The sequence below is a fragment of the Aythya fuligula genome, chromosome 14 (genome assembly GCF_009819795.1).
Source record: "Aythya fuligula isolate bAytFul2 chromosome 14, bAytFul2.pri, whole genome shotgun sequence".
Classification (NCBI taxonomy): domain Eukaryota; kingdom Metazoa; phylum Chordata; class Aves; order Anseriformes; family Anatidae; genus Aythya; species Aythya fuligula.
In genome coordinates, this window is record NC_045572.1 from 7,254,568 (window position 1) to 7,272,235 (window position 17,668).

General features: G+C 46.3%; 1 protein-coding gene across 1 annotated transcript in view; it reads right to left on the reverse strand.

Moving 5' to 3' along the window:
* DELE1 (DAP3 binding cell death enhancer 1) overlaps window positions 1–14,181 on the reverse strand; it is a 20,171-nt gene extending 5,990 nt beyond the window's left edge. Inside the window, exons 1-9 of the mRNA XM_032197092.1 lie at window positions 14,033–14,181; window positions 13,548–13,668; window positions 13,262–13,382; window positions 12,743–12,886; window positions 6,209–6,264; window positions 4,591–4,684; window positions 3,726–3,868; window positions 2,812–2,970; window positions 978–1,070 (exon numbers count right to left, since the gene is read on the reverse strand). Coding sequence (XP_032052983.1) covers window positions 978–1,070; window positions 2,812–2,970; window positions 3,726–3,868; window positions 4,591–4,684; window positions 6,209–6,264; window positions 12,743–12,886; window positions 13,262–13,382; window positions 13,548–13,668; window positions 14,033–14,181 — 1,080 coding nt within the window. The remainder of the gene's footprint in view (window positions 1–977; window positions 1,071–2,811; window positions 2,971–3,725; window positions 3,869–4,590; window positions 4,685–6,208; window positions 6,265–12,742; window positions 12,887–13,261; window positions 13,383–13,547; window positions 13,669–14,032) is intronic.
* Between the last annotated feature and the right edge of the window lie 3,487 nt (window positions 14,182–17,668).

The following is a 17,668-nucleotide window of genomic DNA, read 5'->3' on the forward strand; positions in this document are numbered from 1 at the left end:
TCCAAAGCATTTTACAATGGACGAAAATTAGAAAAATACAGAGAGGACTGACAAGACAAATGTAACAGTTTAACTACAAGGAGAGACAAAATAAACTACTGCTCTGCAGTTTGCAAAAGAAATGACTCAGAGAGGACATACTGAAGGGTGACAGAATCAGAAGTACTTGCCAGAAGAAGAGGGAAGTTATTCATTATTTTCCATTACATAAAAGTTGTGTGAACTCAAGATAAAATGAAAGAGTTCTTCAGAAAAAAAATAGCTCTTACTATAAAGTGCAAGCTGAAAATGAGTGAACAATGTCATGGTGCTGTAAAGAACGCAAAAACCAGGCTGCAAGACATGTGATGTTATAGGTCTACTCCTCTAAGTGCTGGTAAGGCCTCAGGAGCAGCATTATGCCAAGACTGTGGCACTGTCCTTCAAAAAAAAAAAAGCGTGGGTCACTTGGAGAAAGTTTAAGAGAGCAAGCAGATCCAGACAACAGACAGAAAACAGAAACAACAGATGACTGAATGCAAGTTCAAATATTTAAGTACATAAAAGATCCCTGCAAAGAAACAGAAATAGTCTGTTCATCCCCTCTATAGAAGGCAAGAAATAATGGGCTTATTTTGAAGAATAGATTCAAGACAGAGACAAAAAGTTCTCCCAGTGATACAGCAGTGAAAGAGCTTGACTGGGGGAGGTATAGAGGCTCCATAACAGAAAGCTTTAAAATTATGCTAAGTGAGTATTTGTCAGAAAAAGCATAAGCACTGGTCCTAAGAACTGCTCTAACCCAATACAGCTTTTCTATGATTATATTTTGTAGGGTCTGTGTCCCTGGGCCTGTTTCCTCCTCAGGGGCTTTCCACTCTGTCCTTTCAGGCAGCACAGTGCCATCCTGACACTCCCACCTTCAAGAAGCCCTGAGCTCTGCCACCTGCAACAAACCCAAATTCAGAACAATCACAGCTTACAAGGAGGTTACTTACGCCGTTCTTTGCTGCTAGCAACAGGTACTTCAGACCTCTCTTCTCCTTAGGTTGTAGCCCCCTCAGGTAGAACACTCCAAGATAAGCCTGCGCCTGCAGCAAAACCACATGATAGAAATCAGCCAGGATTTTCCACCTTAATTACTCCCGTTCTTTTACTGATTTTGCAAGTTGTCCAAATGCCAGTAAAAGCTCTGCTACTGGAGCAGAACATAATCTCTGGCAACTCGTCAGGGACACCTGCAAGACTGGTGTGCACAGTACCCTGCTTGCTGCAGAACCTGTTGGGAGAACGGAGGCTGTCCTAAGAAACTCAGTCCGACACGTTAAACATGAAAAAATCCTATTTGATCTACAAAACTCCACTATACACCCAGTAATACAACCACATTAGCATTACAAGACCCAGAGTCTTGTTTTAAACTGCACTGCTGAAGTCAGAGCCAGAGCCAGAGAATGGCTCCTACTTGTGAGCTGTCTGTAAGACACAGCAGATGTACTTCCTGGAACAGCGTGCTACATGAGATACACTCAGTGCCAGAATGGCTTGCATTCTTAACACAAGATGGCACATGCCTAAACGCATCCCCTAAAGAGTGGGAAAGGAGGGCAGGGTACACAGATCTATGCGGATGAATCATCTCGAAAAATCAGATACAGTACAGGATTTGTTCCTACTCAAAGTGTCTCATGGAAGTTCCTCCACCAAAGCAACCTGTACTTTTGCATTGGGAGGCAGTGAAATATAGTTTTTCAACTGCAGGTCAGTTTTTCTAAGCTGATGGTCTAATCTAGGTGTTGGAGAGAACGGTTACAGGCATGTTTGGCTCCAGCTTCAAAGCTGAGGGAATTCAAAAGCGGGCACCTGAATGACACATCCTAAAACTTTCTAGTCAGGTTCATGTTTGCTGAGTGGGATGACTGGGGCAAAATAGGAAGCCTTAAACTTTAGGAACAAAAGATACTTTGGAAAGCCACTTCCACTGTGAATGCAAGTGAGAGAGAGATCTGGAGAAATCATCCTACTGATGTTTGAATCACTCTTTACCCTGAGGAGACAAAGAGGTGTGAATTGCTTTTAGTGATGCAAAAAAGTATGTCAAAACATGATGTATGATACAAATATGTATGTTGCGGCAACCTGTGATAATAGAGGATACCCTTTGCCTTCTCGGAATCTGAAATGTACTTTGGTGTGGACCCCTATCTTTTGCATGCAGCTACTTCTGTTCTCTGAGCGCTGGCACATCCCATCCATGCTGCAGATTCTCAAGGCATGGAACATGAAAGGCTGCCACTGCTGGATGAAACAAAGCAGACCCAAGGACATCTGGCACAGAAGAAGGGACAACTTGACAGGTTTCCTAAGAACTGGTACTTCTCAGCTCTCTCTTTCTTTGTAAAGTAAGAAAGAGCCTTGTGTAGTGGCTAGCAGTTATGGCTGCATCCTATCCTCAAGCAAGAAAGCCAAGAGGGGAATTTCTATCACAGATGTGTGACAGGGCCTGGAGCTTGCACATTACCAACAAGCAAAATGTCCCGTAAGCACATGGAAGGGGTGCTGAGAGCCACATTAAAAAGCTCAACAGCAAAACAGACAACCAGCACAACTGACACAATGGGCACCTAGTTGCCTTCCGTGTGCAGGCAGGACTGTCCCCCATACACTGGCAGAGGTATCAATATGCAGGAAGAATTTTGCTTTTAGTCCCAAAGATGCTGCTTTCTACGATGTCTTGTGGTTCAAATCCTTTAGACAGGGTTTTCTGATGGTTCTGTCCTATGAAAATGTTTGTTCAGCTTTTATAATCATTCCCACGTGGTGGACACTAACCTCTGTAAGCCCAGCCACTGCTGCTTGCTCCAGGAAAGACACTGCCTTCTGAAGCCTGTGCCATTCATTTTCAGGACTGTGGCACAAGAGGCATCTAGCGTAGCGGTACTGTGCCATGGGGTGACAGCTGCTGGCCGCACGGTAGTAATAGAAAGCTGCCTGGAAACAGAGAAACACGTGTGTGAATCAGGTAATACATGCCCTCAAACATGACATGACTCCCTTCTGGCCAGGACAAGCTTAACCTCTCTGTCCAGACCTATCATAAGCTGCACATGCTTACCCTGGCAGCCCTCCCACACTTCCCTGCTGAAGAACACGAGGTTGTTCAAGTGAGACAGTGGACTACCAGTGTAAGAGAGCCCTCTAACCACCTCTGCCTTCTCTAGTCAAAACTCCGAGTTTTGAAGGGGATGGCACTGGGCCAACAATACCAAAGCTTATGTTGTGCCAGTGGGGATCTGCACAATTACTCCAAACAGGCAGTCTTTGCAGATCTTTTCAGCTACAGGATGCTGAGTACGGCCAGCATGCACTAGGTGGCAGGCTGTAGTCGAGGTACCCAAACTGGATGGCTTGTGATGTAAAGTCCTCGGCTGTGCAGTGGTGTTTTAAATACAGTAACATGACAGGTTTCTCATGGGTACTCTCCCAGCTGCTAGTGGTACAGCCTGTGTACCTGCGACAAGACCTCAGAAGCAATGACAAAGGGGATTTCAGGAGCAAATCTCTGCGGGGACCTACAACACCGAAGCCAGTGCTGCAAACCTGCAGTTTATATTATTTCCAGCATTTTCCAGCAAGACTTCATAGATTGTCACGCCCATACAAAAGGAGAAATGTGCCTGTGCACCCCATGAAGACCATTCTCTGGGTCTGTGCCACACACATACGACTTTACAAGTTGTGGATACCTTTTCCAAGTCTTTTTCTGTGCCTCTGCCATGCTCATAACACAGACCCACGTTGAACTGGGCTTTGCTGTAGCCTCGATCTGCTGCCAGTTTGAAGCAGGTATAAGCTATCTGGTAGTGGCCTGCTCTCATACTTTCAATCCCTGCGAAGAAAACAATGTAAGAACAGAGGAAAAGAAAAAGGACAGAATGCAGTCTCAAACACAGCAACCTCCCCCAGAGCTACGGGGCCACCCTTGGCCCACGTTAAGTGGCCCAGTCCACTCCTAGCTGGCTCACCAGCCCTCATCCCCCACAACCAAAGCTTCCATAGGAAAAACAGCAACACTGCATTTTAGGAATTATTCAGGTCTCGCTGCAAAAAGGGATCATCAGCTAGCACAATGTATGGTTCATGCAGAAACAGCTTGCTTTTTTAGTGCTGCTACTAATGGTGTATGTAGGGCAGGGAGTTTTTTCTTAGATCACTGCATCTTCCTTCAGCTCTTCTTAAGTTAGTTGCAGTTCTGCAATTGCTTTTTCAGCTTGCCAGGAAGACTGAGATCTCAGACAATGAAAAAAGAGCTATGAAGATAAGACAATTCGTGTTGCAAAAAGACAGAGATGACTTAATTTCTAACTACAGATGTCAGGACTACAGTGCAGACTTCAACCAAGCCTGGATTTCAATATGCTGATATAAATCAGGTGGCAGGATGAGACAAAGGGCAATAAATCTCTCAAAGCAGAGCTGAAATTGCTAAAAGGAGGCTTCAGCTTGGGTATATGCCATCTCTGTCTTCACACAAGACCTGAAACAATTTGGAGGTCCTCCAAAAAGTGAAATGTGTGGTTTAAGGACAAAACAAATCCGAGTCCACATTACCAAGGATATTGAATGCAATGGAAATATCAACCCGGAAAATCTGCTGCAACTGGAAAGCAGCTTCCTCCAAATGCCCTCGCTGAGCTGGGTCACCCTGAGGATTCAGAAACGAAAGTTATTAGACAGCAAAAACATGCAAAGCCTGCAACAGATTTTTCTTGGAAACTGAGCAGAGTGACGTATTCGTACTGTCCTGTAGTAATCAAGAGGGTGATGTAATCTGGTGTCATGTGTCCACATAAAAATCTCCCTGTCCTACACAGACATCTGTTTAGTGAAGCGTTATGGCCATTGCTCACCTCCCCTCTGATCAGGGAGCTTGGTGTACATCTGACATCATTAGAACATTTCAGAATTTAATGCAGCTCCCCTCCTCAGATGTAACATTAGCCCTTGTTCACCCTCCTGCATTGTGTTCGGCAGCGCAAATGGCATTTCTCTCTGACAAACATGCACTGACATATCTGTATACCCTTTACACAATTCAAGCTGAACCCATACTGTCAGCTTACTGAACACTGTACACTCCTAATAAAATCCCACACAGCAGAGACAATGTCTTTTCTTTCTCAGTAATGAACAGTATTTTTTACTTTACCACAGCTCTGGGAGGTGGGAGGAGGACTAGTCTGGCCTGCAGCTCTCATTTCCGAGCTTGAGTACAAATTTAGTGCCATCGAGTGGCAGCAGCACACACTGCACATGAGCTGAGATGCCTCCGCACTCGGAGTCACGCTGCAGAAATGCCCCGTGCCGCCCAACAGCTTTAGTGCTCAGCCAGCTCCCAGGGCTGCTCACAGGAGGACAGGACCCGGACTGACTCACATCCTCTCCTGAGAGCCTCCTGAGGCCTGCAGAAGTGGCTCCTCCTTGGATGGGCAGCTCAGCTCTTACCCCCTTAGCAGACCAAGTGAACACCTTTCTGCTGGGGCAGGTCCCTTCCACGTCAAAGAGAGGATCCCATTTTGTTACACCCAAAATGCATCTCCATTCTGTTCACAGTGTCCCTGAGCAACTGCTCCACCGACTGACTTTTAAGATGGGGAGCTCTAGATTGCAAGGAATTAGCAGGCTTACTCACAAACAGAACAATAAGATAATTTATAACCTTTACAACCTAATGACTCACAACCTGATATACACTCTTCGAGCCCAAAGCCTCTCTTTCCCTCTCTCTAACAGACAAGACCCAGTCTTGATGTGCAGCTCTGGGAGGGGTGACGCCACCTTCTCCAGTCACAGGCTGTCTGGTAAAAACCAAAATAGCAACAGCACGTAGTTACCTAGTGAAAGATGGCATCAAAACCCATACACCACACTGGTGCTACTGGATAGTTGGTGGTTTTTAGGACATCTTCTTCCAGTGCTTTTCTGCAGCACTACCATTTTATAGACACTTTAAAGGATGGGGACAGCAGTTTGTAGTTCCGGGAACTTTACTCTGGCTAAAGGGCAGCACATCACATCTCTTCTGCTCCCAGCCTCCAGCTATGCAGGACAGAAAGCAGTCTTGCGTGTGAGTGGATTGCTCAGGCTGCGCTTGGGGTTGCACTGAGATGTCTTCCTGTTGCAAAGGGGCCTCGGGCACAGACGGAGCACATGAAAAATGAAAGCTTACCTTTGTACTGTGGGGAACTGGCCCTGGGCTGGAGCGCTGAGGGACTGGGAACTCCCCTGCATTAAGAGGAACAAAAAAGCAGGGTTAAGCAATGCTGTACCTTCACTTCTTCCTCCTGATGCCTTTCTCTGCTCCTTCTTTCCTAGAGGACTGATCATCTGCCCAGATAGCGATATTAATAACAGAAGAAACTCTGCCCGATCTGACCTTTGTATCACAAGCAGCTAAGTGCCATGTGAATGCGGTCCTATAATCTGCAGTTGGCTAATGCACCTCTTCCAGAAAGGGCTTGGTCTTGACCCAAAGGTGCCAAAAGACAGAGAAGTTGCCAAAAAGGTGCCAAAAAGACAGAGAAGTTGCTGGAAGTTTGTTCCAGCAACTTGTAATCACTGCTTTAAAAATCTGTGCTTTGTTTCAAATAAAAACACATCTGGTTTCTGCTCCCTGGCATTGGCTCTTCCAGGTTTTTTTTCTCTTTACTAAAAAGCCCATTCTCTTTTTTCAAAGTCCCGTTACTACTAATCAACCCCTCTTGATTCTTTTCTGTGATTCTAAACAGACCGAGCTGTTCGTGTCTTTCAACTGAAGCACTTTTCTGCCTGAGTTGATTAATTTTATGACTTTTTGCCACTATTCCTGAATTTTCAACATTGTTATTGAAGAGCAGACAGTCTCACCAGTGCCATGGAAAGGACAAAACTGCCTCCTTATTTGAGTTCATAACTGCTTAGTTTGTGAGAACCTTACTCCTATTGCTGATGCCTGAAGCATCACACAGATCTCGTGCCTAGGTGCTTGCCTATCCTAACTCCTTTTCCAGGTAATTTCTTTGTAGGGTACAGTTCTGCTTCTGCAAAGGGGTGATCAGACATGCTATTCTGGCTGTGCTGGATGCAGGCTTAGGTTATCACCCCCGAGCATCCCACTTGCACACCGCCGCCCTCTCAGATACGCTGACGCGTTCAGCCACTATCTGTCTGGGTTCAGCCTGAATTATCTAACAAAAGCATCTACAGCAAAAGCTAAGCCACCTCGCTCTCGACAGAACTGTTGGAAGTGATTACACAAGCATTTACACCAGCTGCTCCAAGACTGCGGTGACCTCCAGCAAAGAGGACGAACATCGAGGTTTGGCTGAGGCCAATTATTTTTTTTAACCCAAATCACCAGAAGTAGCTCGGCCCCACCGGGCACCTAACACCAGGTGGTGAAGCCTGGATCCCTGAAGCCAGCACTGCTTGCAGAAGTAGCTGTGCCCTCCTCATGTCTCCCCATTGCCCTTTCGAGCTGTGTGGGTGCAGAGCAGGGAACTAAAATGAGTGAGAAGTCAGTCTTTTTGGGGTCCTGGTTCCTTGATTCCCATCACCATATGGCTCTGCAGATGCTTGTGCTGGCAAAGGGGCAGAAGCGAGCGTGCACTAGGCAGGATTACTTCTTCTGGTGCCTGCACCATCATACAACGCACACGGAGCTGTGACCCATGTTCCAGCTGCAGCCTCATTATTCCTAGATAAACGATTCCCCTCTGGCTGTATTAAAATGTATTTTATCTGAACAAGTCCCACTCACCCAACAAGCAAGATCACGATGGCAAACACAATTTCTATTTATCATTCCACCAAAAGTAATATAGTCTGCAAATTTATTAGTTGTGCTTTACATTTATTTTCAGAACAGACATAAAATTATCTGATCTTTCTCACCGTAGGACTCTCTCTCTTGTTCAGGTATCTCCCTCATGATGTAATTTGTTTTTTTACCACATACACAACAGCAAATCTCATGAAAAAGAAATCCGTATTAAAGAAATTGTCCAAGCTATTTGTTTAAAAAAACATTCATTCTTGCTTGCTTTGAAGAAGCTATTAGCATGCACAACCATCCCATGCCCCCCTCCCACTGGAAGTCTCTCCTCACTCAAATCCCAGTAATCTCCCCAGATTAGAGCTACCACTCCCAGAGAGCAGATCATTTAGAAGAAAACACGGGGAGCAGCCAGTCTGGACACCCAGACCCATCTCCTGACAGATGAAGTTAATGAATTCTCTCGGAACTCTCACTTGAAGCTGGGCAAGCCACAAATCAAAACTCTTCACAGAGATCATTACTCTTAAGACTTGGCTTGTCTCACAGCAGCCCTCTCAAACCCGGCACAGGAGCTAACACATTGTTTAGGTTCCTTCAGCAGTGTATGGAGAAATAAAAGCACCCCCCAGGCAGCAATAACGCTGTTCTACTTCAGCAGAATGAGAAGACCAGCTTAGATTAACCTTTGGACTAGCACTAGGCAATACAAGTTCACCCCAACTGTTTGTTTCTTATTTCCCAACATAAGGTTCCAGGGCAATATTTGAGGAATGGACAAGCTTCAGCAGAACTTCACAGGAACCGGGTTTTGTACAAATTCATTGCTCTACTGCACTCACAGAGGTTGTTAATTTATTTGTAAGGTTGTAAGAGCAAAGCACGTAAGAGCTGGGAATACCACAGCTCGAATTTTCTGTGCAACTGTGTTTCTACTTCTTTAAGCATGTGTTATGATGTATCATGACTCTGCATCCTTTTTTCCATGTGATCTTACAGTTTTGGCATACTGGATGCCCAATGCTCACATACTCAGCAGCTAATAAATATTTTGTATTTCCCCACTGTTCATCCTGCACTTTATCAAATGTTACTCAAACCTAGCTCCAAGTGCAGAATTATTAATCTTCTCATAGATAGTCTAGATTGCTCATAATGAAACATCCAAATGCTTCACAGGAATGAATTCACAACAAGCGCTGGCCAAAATCCAGGACTCCTGCCTCATGGAAAATTTTAGTGTTTCCAATTGGTTTCATTGTGCTTTGAAATGAAAACACACTTTGAAAATGTTTCTAATCTCAGAATTGAAATAGCAAATTTTACAGTCCTGCCAGGGGTAAAAAAACAACTGCCCAGGGCAACATTCAGCTGCTGTAACACCACGACTGGCTGTAATTACCCGCTTGTTCTCTATGTGACTTTCGCTTTCCACAAAAAAGCTTCAAGCGAGGCAAAAATTGCATGAAAAAATAGGATGTGATCATGTACCTGAAGACTCGCTGATAGTACTATCTAGTATTACATTTAAAGCAACTTTTAAGCAAATTTCCTAATGTTTACTTAAAAAAAAAAAAAGTGTTTTAAAAGAAATAGTTTCTAACTTGTTGTGTTATGTTAAAACTGTTATGGGTCATCTGCAAAGCTGGGATGTTTGTGTACATCACAAGGACCTTTGCCATTCAAGATAACAGAGTAGCTGACAGCAACAGCAGATTGTCACTACATGTAGATCAGCAGAAGCAAGCCTGGAATCTAACCCAAATGCTGAAAGAAAGGGTGAGGACACGGAATTCCCTGTAGAAGGTCCTTTGCCACTGTTGGCAACAGCAAAATGGAGAAATAAAGGTACATTTGGCTCCACTCCAGTTCTGCAGGTTTGTTCTCTAATGGCAAAACTTTTCTGCCAGACATCTGTCCTTCCCTTCCTTCTGCTCTCTCCAACTTCTTGCTGCATTCTGACAGTCGGCCTGAGTCCCGTTCAGTAGCTAAACACTGGGAAGAGATTCCTAAGCTTTATGCAGCTTTTTCTGCAGAAAGCCAAACATACTCTGAGAGAAGGGTCTCTCATTAAGCATCACCTCACCAAACTTCCCATCTCAAACTTTCCAGAGAAAGATTCACAGGACTTCTCAACATTACAAGGCTTTGTATTTTTTGAGACTCTTTAGTGAAAATTACTGAATCTCTTCACCCTGACTTTCCTCAATAAATTCCCACAAAATAGATAGACAACATAATGTGAGAATGCAACCCAAAGACTTAAATATAGAGCAAAATCAAATTATTTCTGACTTACATTATCTCTGGCAACTGATGGTAGAAGGTGGTTGGGTAGCACATATAAGAAACAGGAATTAAAAAGTCATGCTTTTCCTGGCCAGACTTTCCAGCAATCAGCTGTTCTGTGATCATCTCAGCAGGTTTTGGCTGGATCAATTAAGTTTAATCTGAATGGGTAATCACACAATGATTCAGTTTAATCTGAATGTGTAATTACCTAATCACTTTTTGGAACCCATTGCTCCTTCTGGCCACATAGCAATGACTTCCACAATTTACCTGTGCTCTGGCCAAACACATATGATCTTTTGCTTTATCCACACTCGCAACCTGACCATTTCTGTTCTGCCTATCAATGTGTACTATGAAAAGTATTGTCCCCTATTCATCTTCCATCCATATTTTTAGTTTCACTGAGCACTAGCACACCCTTTGCCACTTCTTTTTTAAACCGAAGAGACAGTCTCCCTTTATATGTAACTGACTCCTTATCATCCTTTTCTATGCCATTTTGGTCACTGTTTTTAAGACAGAGTGTCTGAGATGTGGCTGCACTGCAGACTTACCAGACCTATGATACTGTTTTGGCCTCGGTTCCTTCCTTTACATCAACCAACATTTCATTTACCTCACTGCTGTAGAGCACTGGCAACATTTTCAAAAACACATCCACAGTAACTTTAGATGACCTCTCTGCAGTGTAATTATTAATTTGACATTCCTCATTCTGTATTTTCAGTTACAGTCCCCTGTGCATACTACTTTAACCTACCTTGAAATTACCCTGTTTTTAGTTCTTGTGCAATCTTTTGCTGTGACTCCCAGGTTTGACTGTCCTGAATAATTTTGTACTACATTTGCTTCTCCTGTCACCTCGCTCATCAGCTTTTTCCAAATCACTGCTGACTCTGCTGAGTGGACCAGGTTCCTATAAAGCACTTAGGGGAATCCACCGGTAATGGCTTTCCATCAGAAAACTATTTCTTATACTTTAAGGAGTTACTAGCCTAAGAGTGGTCCCTCTGTCTTCCCTCGCATCAGCTGTATTTCTCCAGATAGCTTTGTTTTAGGCCCTGCTTGAAAGATTTTCAAAAAGCTAAAAGCTGGATAATCTTGCTCCACATGCCTGTTGACTTCTCCAGAGAACTCTAATAGACTTACAAACTATAACTCTGTTCTCTGTTAAGACTCACATAATGGAGCAAGCTGCTAAGAGAAATGGCTTCCTAAGCCCTTCCAGACCTTTAATATAGCACACTCATCCAGGTATCTACCATTTCTATTCCATGATACAGTTTCTATCACCTCATAATTACATTTTTTTTTCAGTTCTGTGGCTCAAACAACCTCTCTTTTCAAAGGCTAGCGCCTAATTTGTCATCGTTCCCTCTCCTGGTCATCCAGCAGATTTAAGCACTGGATTACATATCATCATTAGAGGCTCAGCAATTTCATAGCTTCCGGAGAGCGTCTGAACAAAGAGCACGTGGCCTTAGAGACTTGTCACTGTTCAATTTATCAGTTTGCCTAAAAGCTCTCCCTATTGACTCTCAGTAGGAAACTGTTTGTCAGATACAGACACATTCACTGCTGAAGGTTCAGCTGTGCCAGCTGAAGACAGCGCTGTCTCCACTTACTCCCCACCGCTTCTCCCAGAGGTCCATGTCCAGTAATCTGCCAGTGAGGCCGTGTATCTGAGTGCTTCTTAATACGCTCCAGGCAAAAGCAGATGGGTTAAACAGTCTAATTGGCAGTTTAGGTAAATTAACCTGGCTGTTTTCCTGGAGCTAATTAGGAAACATGGAAACAAAATGCTCCATTTGCCAACTGATGGGACTGGTAACCTCTGGCAGGAGATGGATTTGATAAGCAGCGATGGGCAGTAGCTTAAATCAGCACAGCAGAAAACAATGAATGGGGAAGCCCCCCAGCCTCTTTTGCAACACCTTACATCTCCTACCTAACATCTGTGGGCTTTTTTTTGGTGCTGCTTCTACACCATGGGTATATGTTGTCCTTCCTTTTACCTGCTCCTGCTTTTAACAGTTTTCCTAAAGCTATTATTAGTATTTATGTATCTAGTGAATAACCCTACTAAAGACTTCATCCGATCTTCCTTGATATGACTTCACATTTTACATGTTATGGCACACTTTCCTGAATGAGACTTCCATTTTTTGAAGTGTATCTTCCTACTTCTGTAAGACTTACTTTATTAAGAATTCCTTTAATACCTCCTCCCACTATTTTGTCTGCAGCATAACTGCTCATCTTCATCTTCCAGGAAGAAAAGAATTCCTTTAGCTTCACACTGCACAGCAAGTCTCTCAGATCACTGTTGCACTATTCTCCTGAACATTCGTGACTGCAAATGTCTGTCTACACTAAAAGAACAGAATCTGGATGCTGCATCCTGGTCACCAAGGCAGACCAGCATTGGGAGAGCCAACGTTACTGCACAGTTATACCACAGGCACCTCCCTGTCTTCAGGAGTTTTTTTCCTCCTGTCTCTGGATTCCCGACTCATCTCTCCAAAGTTCTGTCTTTCCACTCTGATCTCCCTCCTCAAAGTTTCAGCAATGGCAAAATGTTTCTTGGATGCTAGCTTTCCCTGGGGGAAACTCAGACACTCAGAAGTCCTTCTACAAATATCACATCATACATACCTTCTTCTGCCCAGAGCTGGCTCTCTCCTGGACCTGAGGGGATGCCTGGGCATGAATTCTCTGGTGCAACCTCTGGACCTGCTCTCTGCAAGAAGCAGGGCCCCAGATGCGCACTGGGACAACTGGTTGAGGCTTCGGTCACCACTGAAATGTAGAGCACAAAACAGTTCCTGTGAGCCACGCTGAATCTGCTCTAAGAGGGAACACACAACTGCTTACCTACCAAGTTCCCTTCTCTGCTCTGGCCATGAAGCCAAGCAGGAGGAAGGTGAGTGAAGTAAAATCCAAAACAGAATACAAAAATAAAGAGAGGCAGAATGCAAACTGGGATTGCACCAAATAGGTAAGGAAGAGTGAGATTCCCCTAACAGACACCAGCCCTCAATCTCTCCAGAGAGCTTGAAACCTGCCTGTCAGCTTCTGACAACAGCAGGACAGAGGTTAACTATCGGGAAGCAGCAACCATGTCTGAGAGCCAGATCCTCCCACAACCCCTTCTCCTGTGCCAGAGCTGCTGACCTGTCTGCTGAGCGGGCAGTGAGGAAAGCCAGGAAGATCTGTGCTCCCTCCTGGCGTCCGGCAGCGATCGCAGCCACGAGATCTGTTTGACCAGCTGCAGAAGAAGCGCGGCCACTGCCCCCTGAAGAGAAGAAGACACAAATGAAAGATCAGAGCCCACTTTGTGAAGGGCAGCGTGGCCACAGCTCGGTCTCGGGGAAGCGTCCCACCCTGCTGCCCTCCCAGCGGGGCACAGCAGACACCCCGAGGCCTGCAGGCACCACGCTCCCCGCCACCCACTCCTCACCCAGGTGACGGCATCCAGCACGGAGTAGCGGGGCACCAGCCCGGGCAGCGGCTGCCTCCTTCCTTCTCGCTCCTGGCCATCGTGGGGCCGCTCGCTCTGACACCTGGGCGCGCTGCAACACCTGCAAAACACCAGGGCTGTGACCACGACCACCAAGACCAGGCTGTGACAGCAGCCACCAAAGCAAGAGCCACCAAAGCAAGAGCGTGACAGCAGCCACCGAACTCAGCGTGTGACAGGAGCCACCACACCAAAAGCCACCACAGCAAGGCTGTGCCTGCAGCCCCCAAACCCAGCGCGTCGCAGGCGCCACCAAACCATGGAAGGGCGTGAGAGGAGCCACCAGAGCACGACTCAGCACAGTAAGGGCGCAGCAAGCACAGCGAGCAGGGGACAGCAGCCACCTCAGCAGGGCTGTGCAGGGAGCCCCCGAGCACCGGAGCTGAAGCCGGGCGGGCTCGGGGCCGGGCCGGGGCCGCACTCACCGCTGCGAGCCGCGGGTGTCGGGCGGCTCAGAACCGGGACCGGGACCGGTGGCGGTGGCTGTGGATGTGGCAGCGGGGCCGGGCGGCGGGCGGGCGGGCGGCAGCGAGCAGCGCCCGAGGCCGCCGCGGCCTAGCAGCAGCCGCCACATGGCGGCCGCGGCACCAGCGAGCGGGCGGCGTTGCCGGGAGACCGCGGCGCAGAGCGGCCCCCGGCGGCCATGGACGGGGCGGCGCGGCCTAGGGGAGCGGAGGGCTTCGGGCGGCGGCTCCGGGAAAAACCCGGAGCCTCCGGGGACCCGAGGGGCTGCGCGGGTGATCCCCTTGTGGCTTCTCAGGACTTGAAGCGGGGTTGTAAAAAGGATGGGGAGTGACTGTGCGCGGTCTGGCGTTGATAGGGTGAGGGGGAATGGCTTGAAGCTAAAGGAGTTTAAAAAGAGGTTTGGGTTAGGGGTCAGGAGGAAATTCTTCCCTCAGAGGGTGGTGAGGCGCTGGCACGGGATGCCCAGAGGGGCTGTGGATGCCCCATCCCTGGAGGGTCAGGGCCAGGTTGATCCTGGGCTGCCTGATCCAGTGGGGGCCATCCCTGCCTGTGCTGGGGGCTGGCACCGGGTGATCTTTGGGGCTGCTTCCAACCCCAACCCTTCCACGACTGATTCCTGATCCAGAGCAGCCTGCAGCAGCAGCTGAGACAGGCCCCTAAGTGGGGCCGTGGTTTAGCCAAGGAGATGCTGCGTACTGCCAAGCCCTTCTACAGCAAAACCGTAGTGTCAGGTGTGATCAGAAACTCAGGTAATCCTGAAATTGGTGATGTGATTAAGTATAAATGCTCATAAGTGGGAAATGGGTACGTATTTGAAGTGCTGGTGAATAGAAATGTGTCAAAAGCACATTACACTTGGGTCATGCGTGAGCCTGCCCCCACCTCTGTCGGCAGGCGGCCCGGTTCCATGTCTATTGCTGGTGGGCTCCTGCCCGCTGCTTGCTGTCTGCCTCCGGGTTTGCTTCGACTGCCTTGCAGCAGGAGATGGCAGAGTTCCCAACCAGCAGTGTGGCACGCCTGTGTGAGAAATAGATATGCTTCATATTCTCTTTACCCTAGTGGTTTCCTTCAGAAGTATGAATATTGCTGCCCCTGTGCTCATTCCAGCTGAACTGTGTACTTTAATGTTTATTTCTTAGTTCCATAGGCACAGAAATTCTTGGTGATTCTGGCAATTTGTCTCTTTTTCCAGAGTATGGTTTTCCCGTTGCTGGTAATTCTTGTTATGAACTCATAGCTCTTGTTCAGTGTAATCCCTGCTATATGCGTGGCCGGCTGCAAGCTCCGAGCGGGGCTTTTCAGCAGATGCAGAGCTGTGCTCTCTTCCATCAGCCTAGGAGCCTGCTCTAACTACCAAATTTCTTTTGCCTTTTCATGGCTTTTTTTTTTTTTTTTTTTTTTTTTGTAGTGTCATATATGGGACACACCCTTTATCCTTTTCACCCCAGATTTGTCCTTATACCTTAATTACCAGGTCATTTAGTTGTCTGTTTTGGTAAATGTATCTATGTGAAGCAAACGATGTTATGAGTGTTTCATGTTAGCAGACTGGTATCTCCTTGGCTACTAAGTTTGTCTGGGGATGGAGACTGCATGCACGATAGAAATATCGGCACTTTCAGTCTATAATCTTGCCTTAATTTTCTCTCTCATCAAGGTGGTATCAGTAATTAATGCCCCCAGAAAATTCAGCTGTCTTTGTTGGTATCGTTTCATCCAAGATCTCCCAGCTAATCACGGCGTTATCGTTGCTGTTAGTCCTCGTTTTCTTTCAAGTCCCCAGCTGTTTGGTGCACGATACTCTGTCTTTTCTGCAACTGGCGAGTCAATAGCAGAGCTAATCTGTTTTGATTCATATCATGAGGATGCCACAGGAGCTGGAACAACTTCAGTTGTGCGGTTGCTGCGCATTTATTGCTTTTACTCTGGAGAAGGCGAATAGCTGAATGAAGAGGAGATGAGAGGGAAGCTCTGAGAGATGAGGAAGGGGCCTGTGCAGAGCGAGAATAAAGCGGAGATAGCAAGGGGCAGAGCAAGTGGAGCAAGGAGCAGAGATGTGGGGTAAGGTGGCTAAAGGAGTGTGTGTGGAAGAGAAGTGAGAGGAGCTGTGCAGGCAGGACAGCGTGTCCCACGTGAGGGCAGCTCCCTGCTTCTTTTCAGGTCAGCTCCTTTGTGTCCTTGCAGCTGGCAGTGAGAGAGTGGAAAGGACACGGAGAATGACGAGGTGATAAGCCATGAGGAATTGCTGCAGGTGCCAGAGCGCCTTGCTGCAGCTTGCCTGATAGCTGGTGGTGGGATTTTGTTCTGTGCTCCCAAGGGTGCTGAGGAAACCAGCTGATGTCATTGCAGGGTCGCTTCGGGAGGTCGTGGTGATCAGGGAGAGGTTTCTGATGATTAAAAAAGGGCAAACTTCATACATGTGTTCAGGAAAGGTGGGAAGAAGGATTGGGCAGTTATAAAACAGGCAATGTAACCTCGCTCTCTGGATGGTGATGGCACGCCTTCTGGAAACTGTCAGCATGCGGAGGAGAGGAAGGTGATTGCGGACAGCCAGCGTGGGTTTGACAAGGGCAAACCGTGCCTATCCGGCCCGATTGCCATCTGTGATGAGACAGGCTCAGCGAACAAGGGGAGAGCCGTGGGTGTTGTTTACCTTGACTTTAGCAAGGCCTTTGACATTGTCTCCCATAGCATCATCGTATCAAATTGGTGAGGTATGGACTGGATAAATGGACTACAAATCGGATGGAAAATTGCCTGAATTGCTGAGCTCCGATGATGGAGATCAGTGGGCTAGCACACAGAGTGTACCTGAAGAGGCTGGGAGAACTGGGTTTGTTATCACATAATAATTTTGAGAAAATACTTTGCTCTCTAAGGAATATATTTATTTTGGTGCAAGGAGGAAAATATACTGGTTGGAGAAGGCAATTTAGCCTCCTTGAATTTCAATGTTTGTTTTTATTACCAATTCTCAGGCCTTACAAAAGCCTTGGAATTCAAACCACTCTTTCTTATTCATTGGTTTAAACGTTCATTAATGGCAGTCCCCTATTAAAGTCCAGGCAAAACCCACTTATCTCCAAGTTCTTCATAATGTCTTTGAGGCACTTGCTCCTGAAACTTTATTTCCTGGGTGCTGGAACTGTTTCCTCCCGTCTCTGCTAAGTTAGGTATTTATTTCATCTGTGTTTTCTTTTTCTGCATCTTGAGCAAAGTAACTCGGTGGAACATGTAAGCTTTGATGCACAGTTTTTCTCTAGCTGGAAATTTATGGTTTTTAAAAAAAATCATGCAACTTTGACCAAGTATACTTGAAATGCTGTAATTACAGATGATCTAGTTTCACAGCTCACAGACAGAGAAAATGTGTTTGTTTTACTTTATTAGATTTCTTATAATATGTTCATACAAAAACAAATGTGCGTATACACACTCCGTCAATACTGCCAACTGCAATTTATTAAGGTTTATAAATTTATTCCACTAGGTCACTTTATTGTTAAGCAGACATTGAATGCAGAATCAATGCTAAAGACGGGGAGGCTAAATTTCAAAGTAAACAATCTCATCTTTCTGTTAATAGGTTTATAAGA